The sequence below is a fragment of the Phymastichus coffea genome, unplaced genomic scaffold (assembly GCF_024137745.1).
Source record: "Phymastichus coffea isolate CEN01 unplaced genomic scaffold, Cenicafe_Pcof_1.1 PCOF00057, whole genome shotgun sequence".
NCBI classification, from domain to species: Eukaryota; Metazoa; Arthropoda; class Insecta; order Hymenoptera; family Eulophidae; genus Phymastichus; species Phymastichus coffea.
The window spans coordinates 967,780-974,556 of NW_026706868.1; the positions used below are offsets into that span (position 1 = coordinate 967,780).

Below are 6,777 nucleotides of genomic sequence, written 5' to 3' on the forward strand. Positions count from 1 at the left end.
ATATTAATTACAAATTCCTTTTATTAGGTATGTATATGAATATTTTACTCGTCAAATGCATGTTACTTGAGATCAGACTTGAATATCTTATTAAATGAATATCCGACGAAATATTTGAATGCAAAAAGTAAGGGGCTGCTGGAAAGTTCAGTTCCAAATGAAATTTTACATTTAATAATCTGGATTTGCTGTGAAAAAGTTAATCGGTACAAAGATGTGGCGACCAATAAATAAAAATAATACGTTTTTTATCCTAAATCCAATGTATAGTTCTACCGTTTATCGACGTACAATACAGATGATACTAGAGCCCTCTACACGTAAATTATTGATCTATGCCGCAGAAGAAGGTTCAGAGGTTCTCCAATAGCTGGCGCCCCTATCCGTTACCGTAAAACAGGAATCTTCTTTAAAAATGAAAATAATGATTTCATATTTTATCGCATACGTAACTTTTATTGACTTGAATAATTCATGGCAAGAGAAGCTGTTTTCTTCATTAGTTGTTGTAATTAACATTTCGTTATGTTTGGAATGATGATAAAATCAGAAATAAAAGTTTTTTGCGCACAATAGTGAATAAGGAGTTGTCAGTCGAGAATTCAGACGAAAACGTTAACGTGAAAATCGTTCTCTCAAGCTTCGAAATAAATAGAGCTTTGAATGAAAAGAGTAAGCTCACATGAGGCGAAAGAGCCGAAAAGCGCAGTGTTGAAGTGTTTGGGCTTAGCCGATAAATCAGTTCGCATGCTCGGCCGATGAATGCGAAGGTAGTTTTGCGAGGCGGTGGTGGCGTTCGGTGGCGAGAGCGTAACAGGTGGTTGGATTTCTCATTCTTCCGCAAGTTCTCCTTTCTCTTCGTTCTTTTATTCTTTTATCGAGGAAAAACGAAGAGAGCCATTTCCAGCTTATGAACTCGCGCGTTTAAAGGCGCACTCTTAAAAGGATGAAATACCTCGACGGATCTTCCGATGCGGCAAGCACGGAACTAACCTCTGTTAGATATTCAACGCCGTTTATTGCTATACATCGGCAGCTAATTTTAACGCTTGATAATTCCATCACAACGAACTTTTTTAATCTTTTCTTATTATAATTGCGTTTTTTCTTGCTCAAGTGAATGTTAATCCGGTGAGTCGCGATGCTGGAAAAAAGTTTGACTTGTAACTTGACCATGGAATCATTACTAGTTGACTGAGGTGTGGAATAAAAAGAGGATGAAGTATGATGTGGATAGTTTTGTTTTTATTTTAACGACTGGAAAATATTTATCACAAACTCTTAATACCAGCTAGACTTTGTCAATACTGACCTCGATCTTACGTACTTATTTAACTAACAACATGCTAGTATAACACAGAATTAATTTAACTTAATTACTATATACATATTTACAGAATTGATAAATGCATAAATGCTTTTTCGGCACTTAAAACTGACATCTTTCATTTGAAACGCGCTACTAGATCTGCTTTTGCATTAGATTAGATGAGCTGTTGTTGATTATTTGTATACGCTGTATCATGCATATTTCGTTATGCCTGTATTACAGAGTGCGTTTATACTTTCAATAAATTGTTTTTACAACTATTTTTGGTCAAATTGGATTCTTATATCTTCGTAATAACACAGCTCAACAAAGACAAACAACTCTAATAAATTATTAGAATGTAAGCTTCATTAAAAATATACACATCATTGAATGATTCGAGTCTAGATTTTCTCTTCGCTAAGGCACGATCGATTCTAAACAATTCGAGAAAGGCACGCTTATTGCAATATAGATAGATCGATAGCTTAAAAAGCCGCGTAATATTTACAAAAAAAATGAGTCTTGCTTCTCTCACAGTAAAAAGGAAGGCTTAACAAACAACAATCTTCGACGAAAAATCATTGGACAAGTTTCGAATAGACTGATGCTTGACAATTCAAGTAGATTGCTTAAAACGCAACCATCAACGAGATCCGCGTAAAGAAACTTTGGCAATGAAGCGAATCACCAGGGCCTCCACATGTCACCGTTGCCCGTACTCGACGTCTCGACGCTCGTCGTTTTCTCTGGCTGCTCGTCACCGGCGTACTCTTCTTTGATTTTGATGACCGGGCTAAGCGACGAACTCGTAGATGCAACGGAGGTCGATGCTTCCTGATACCTTGGTCTCTTATCAGACACATTCAGAAGACCGTCGGAATGATGTCTCTTCAGTGCACCTTCTCGCCTCGGCACAGCAAGTGTCCTGTTATATTTGTCGGTGATGACGGACAGAGGTTGCCTGAGGTTGCCGTTGTACGTGGTGGTGTCGAGACTATCGGCGTCTCTCTTGATAACGCTAGTGCTGACATCGAGCTTCGGCTCGCTTTGAATTGGTGAACTTCGGTCGCTACTCGAGCTGATCTGTGGCTTTTGCGTTTCCGGCGAGGAGAAGCTTTTCGACGAGGAAGAGGAGGCTGGGCTTTGGTCGGTCGGCATCTTGAAGCGTATTTGAGGTGGCGACAGCGACGTTGGGTACTGTTCGGAGTGATGGCTTTCTTCGAAACTGGACGTCGATGTCGACGGGCTCAACAAAGGGCTGTGGGTTGTCCTCTGCACCGCCGTGAAAGCAGACGTCTGTGATCTCGAGCCGACTTCGGAAGTCGGCGGGAAAAATGGAAAGTTGGTAGTGATTCCCGCAGATGGTGGTACCAGAAGAGCTAATTCACCGCTGGGTAATCTACTCGGGATGAGCTGAACGTTGCTGGGAATTTGGATTCTCGCGCTGCCATTGTTGTTTTCGTCGCCGCTCTGCACGTCACTCTGGAAACCAACCTTGACTTCGGGATACAGCCGCTCGGGCATGTAAGGTACGTAGTGGTTGTAGAATGGTCCTGTTTGCTGAAGATTCGTCACGCAGCTGTTGAGGTGTGTAACAAGGCGTTGTTTCACAGTTGGGTCTACGTTTTCCAAATGATTTACGTAGCGTGTCACCTCGCTGGCGCACTCGGAGAAACCCGAGCGAAATTTTGTGAGGACTGCTGGGTCTGTGGATACAGCGGTGCTCAGCTGTTGGCGCTGCATTTGCTGGAGATGCTTTACTGTCATTTCAAGGATGTCTGCCTTTTCCAACTTTGAGTGTCTGGTCGGCTGCAACAGTCGATAAACAAACAATCGTCAGACTTTCGTTTATTGCCGATTTTACTCGTTAAAAATCAAATTCTTACAGAACTACCAATTGCGAAATGGAAGGTTCATTGAAATGCGCCTCGCTATCGTCAACATCCGCGCATTACATAAAAGCCGAAACAAGCTTTTCTATTTACAAGCTATCATTAGCATAGCGCGCCAGTGGAATAGTAAGCGCCGGAGGGAGGGAGAGATACCAAGGATGGGAACCGCACGGTGTTTTCAAGTAGCCATCGTCCGCAGGGCAGGTACGAAAGAAGCCTAATCATAAAGCGCGTACGGAAATCTGGAATCGTAAAAATCTCGAACGTGATGGCAGGTTGCAGCAGCGCGCATTGACTATCTAATCAGGACTCGAGCCGCGCGCGCAAATGCCCGGGTCCGCAATTTACACAGTAGTCCGAGAATCTCCTCCCTTCGAAAACGATGCAGTTTATCGTGTTCTTTAGCCTCACTACTGTGTCATTATTGTCATTATCGAACATTCCGAAAAAAAAAAAAAAAAAGAAAAGAAAAACAAAACAAAACAAAAACAAAAAACAAGAACGAGTACGAATGCGAGTTGACAACTAACAATTGGCGCTCTCTTTCTCCGCGTACGCACGAGGGGCTCACGTGGGAACCGAACGTGACCGTCTCGAAAAAAAGGAAGAATAAAGGATCGTTCGTCTTTGAGGAAAAGCCCCCTTGCGAGTGATTCAGCTTCTTATTCTTTCGGGTTTCGGGGCGCGCGGGGGCGGCATTGTGCAACGACGCGCCGCGTATTTTGACGGTGGACCCGGTCACCTCGACAATGCAGCCCGTGGGAGTGTTGTACTGCCGTATGTTTGCGGGCTCGGTTACACTCGGGCGCGTGCTCGTCACGTATTATACATACATATACATATATAAAGGCAACGAGCGGCGGCGACGCAACGGAAGCCTCGACACTCCTTGAATTGCTAATGTCACGCTTGGAAATTCAACTAATGTCTTGTCTTTCTCTCTGCTCTGCGCTGTCCGAAAGTAAAAAAGGAGGAAAAATCAGCGATGAAATCTGTCAAACAATAACACTTTAGCTCGGAGCGAACGCGTGCACCTGCCAGTTTTGAAGGGGGCGCTCCCACGTTCGAGTAGAGCGCGAGGGATCCCTTGAAGATGATACGCTCGACAAAGGAGGAACTCGAGCTCTCTCGAGCCGATAATTATTCGGAGGTTCCCACGCACGCGGGGGGCGACAGATGGGCGCAGGTAGCGGAAGTCATCTGGCGATCTTGAGAAATCAATCCATCGTCCGCATAATCTGCGATCCACGCTTGCGAAGCGCGCCAGCTTATTGAATGATTCGACCGTGTCATAAAAATTATCCACGCTCCCGCGGTCACATGTCGCTAAATATAGATGCACGCGTCAACGAAAATTGAACTACCGACAGTCCGTCGCTGCTTTTTTTCTTTTAATTCTTTCGGCTCGATTGACTAAGCTCGCGGCTAGCTGTTCGGAGTAGGCGACACGTGCGCACGGAGACAAATACGTGCGCGTAATTGATGGCGCGCGCGAGCTACGTTCCCACCAACTATACCTGCAGTAGAATAAAACCTGACCCCCTAAAAACAAATGCCGTTGCGCCAGCGACAGAGAAAGATTCCCCCTTCCGATCTGATTTAAAGCGTCTATCAAGCTTTTCGTTTCTCCCGGAGCGCTGCATGAATTTTTCTTCTTTTATTTTAGTACGCCGAGGATTTACGCAGTTGTCGAGGCAGCGAGATGTTACGTAAAATGAGCACGAGTCATAAATCAAGTGTTTTATTATTCGACGGCCCGTCGAGGCGGAAAAATTCTTATTGAAATTTCGCGTTTCCAACTTGAAAAAAATTAATAATAATAATAAAGAAGAAACGTGATGAGCTGCTGAGACTGCGCATGACCGATGTATGCACAGCCAGTCTTGGGGGTATATATTATCGTAGCATCCGGTGCACACACTCTCGTATCACCCGAGCCCCTGCCGCCAGCCAGCTTGCGGTAACTTTACGCGCGCCCGATCGCGCGAGTTGAATGGCACGACGTAGAACGATGACGACACATCCTAAACAATGCTATATATCTCTTGTTTACTTTTCAAATCGCGACCTTCTCTAGCATTGATTTTTAGCTTTTCAGCTTGTATTTTTTAATATGGGGACACTACTCACGTCTTTTTTCATCGCCTCTAGTATCAGGCTCTTGAGCTCGTCGAGACACTGGTTGATTCTCGCTCGACGCCTCTTCTCCATTATCGGCTTATTACTCTGTAACATCAGTGATTTATTCGTTTAGAGATAAGCTTTCGGAAAAACCAACAGCAGTTGATTTTAGTTAATATCGCGGCTAGGACAGCGAGCCAGAAATCCGTTTCGCCTGGCAGTCGGCTCATCGAGCGACACGGCTAGTCGTTTCGTCTGGGATCGGAGTCGAGTAAAAGGCGCGCGCCTACGAGCGGCGAGCCGTCACGTGTGAGGCTCACACGTGGCGCGAGAGCCAACAACATTGCGCGACATTCGCACGTTTTTGCCGCGTTCTCGTTTTCTTTCCTTTTTCTTGCATTCTGCACGTTTCGTTCGTCGAGTGCCCGTCGGCGCCCGCGACTCTTATCTATTGTCTGTTTGTCAGAAACACTTATAGACAATGTCAACGTACTTAAGTTTCTCGAAGATAAGAAACCATTTCTTTTTTTATTTAAGCGTTCGCGCAGTCGAACGAATGATTAAATTGGAAAAAAAAAAATAATAATAATAATGACGCAACTGGCGAATTCTAAGACAGCTGTTGTAGATACTTACTCTTCGCAATTCAGCCTTGGACATGCCCGTTTGAATTTGGGGCTCGAATTCCTCGTCGCTGCCCGACATCTTGCAACTGTAGTAATCAACCATTTGATCGGTCGCAGAGTGTCAAGTCGAGGTACAATTATCACAGTCAGTTTCCAACGAAACTGAATATATTCTTTCTCTAGGAAAGAAGAGGAGGAAGAGATATCGTAGCAAACAAGTCACTACACTCTGAAAAACTGGTATTAAATATTCTGAGATCACACAGAGATGAAAAGTCAACTAAAAACTCATGCGATGATGCGGTCGAAGAGCCCGAGCAGGGACCGTCAGTCCGACTCGGGGTGCGAAGGATAACTGTTTGACGTTTCGGCAGACGGAAGATCGCATGCCGATGCATCGAGCCGCCGGAAGAGGGTGATGGTGGGGAGAGCAAGCAACAGCTATAAGCCGCCTAGCGGTGGGGACTTAAATGGGAAGCAAAGTGGGGATCGTTCTCTCTCTCGGCTCGCGGACCTGTTGATGTGTGGGAATTCACGCCGCGCCTGCTGCTGCCTGTACTCGTCGTCTGTGCTGCAAGGGGAGTCCCGCTCTCAGGCTCCACGGAACATCTGCTTAATTTTGTTATTGGCATAATTTTTAGCTTTTTTTACTTTCGAGCCACTGCTTATCGGGTATCTGCTGCTGCTGTTGGTTTTTGCGGTCTGTGGGAATGCGCGGTTTTAACTGCTTTTTTTTTCATCTTCCTCTTTTATTTGTTTAAAACTTGGCAAAATATTCAGTTGACGGAGCCCTTTACGATGCTTATCCAAATTATTGGCTCAACGG

At 44.7% G+C, this 6,777-nt stretch overlaps 1 protein-coding gene across 1 annotated transcript; it reads right to left on the reverse strand.

The window, feature by feature from the left end:
* Window positions 1-1,242: 1,242 nt before the first annotated feature.
* On the reverse strand, window positions 1,243-6,287 carry LOC131666172 (transcription factor HES-1-A-like). Its single transcript, XM_058938585.1, has 3 exons — window positions 5,962-6,287; window positions 5,335-5,430; window positions 1,243-3,121 (listed from the first exon to the last, which is right to left on the reverse strand). Exons 1-3 carry the CDS (start codon window positions 6,052-6,054, stop codon window positions 1,997-1,999), a joined length of 1,314 nt encoding a protein of 437 aa, XP_058794568.1. The 5' UTR covers window positions 6,055-6,287; the 3' UTR covers window positions 1,243-1,996.
* Between the last annotated feature and the right edge of the window lie 490 nt (window positions 6,288-6,777).

Excerpts from the sequence above, each read along its gene's own strand:
- LOC131666172 (XM_058938585.1), bottom strand. The coding sequence starts at position 6,054 with ATGGTTGATTACTACAGTTGCAAGATGTCGGGCAGCGACGAGGAATTC. Across the intron at positions 5,431-5,961 it reads CCAAGGCTGAATTGCGAAGA|AGTAATAAGCCGATAATGGA; the intron begins GTAAGTATCTAC and ends CTGATGTTACAG. Across the intron at positions 3,122-5,334 it reads TAGAGGCGATGAAAAAAGAC|CCGACCAGACACTCAAAGTT; the intron begins GTGAGTAGTGTC and ends CGACTGTTGCAG.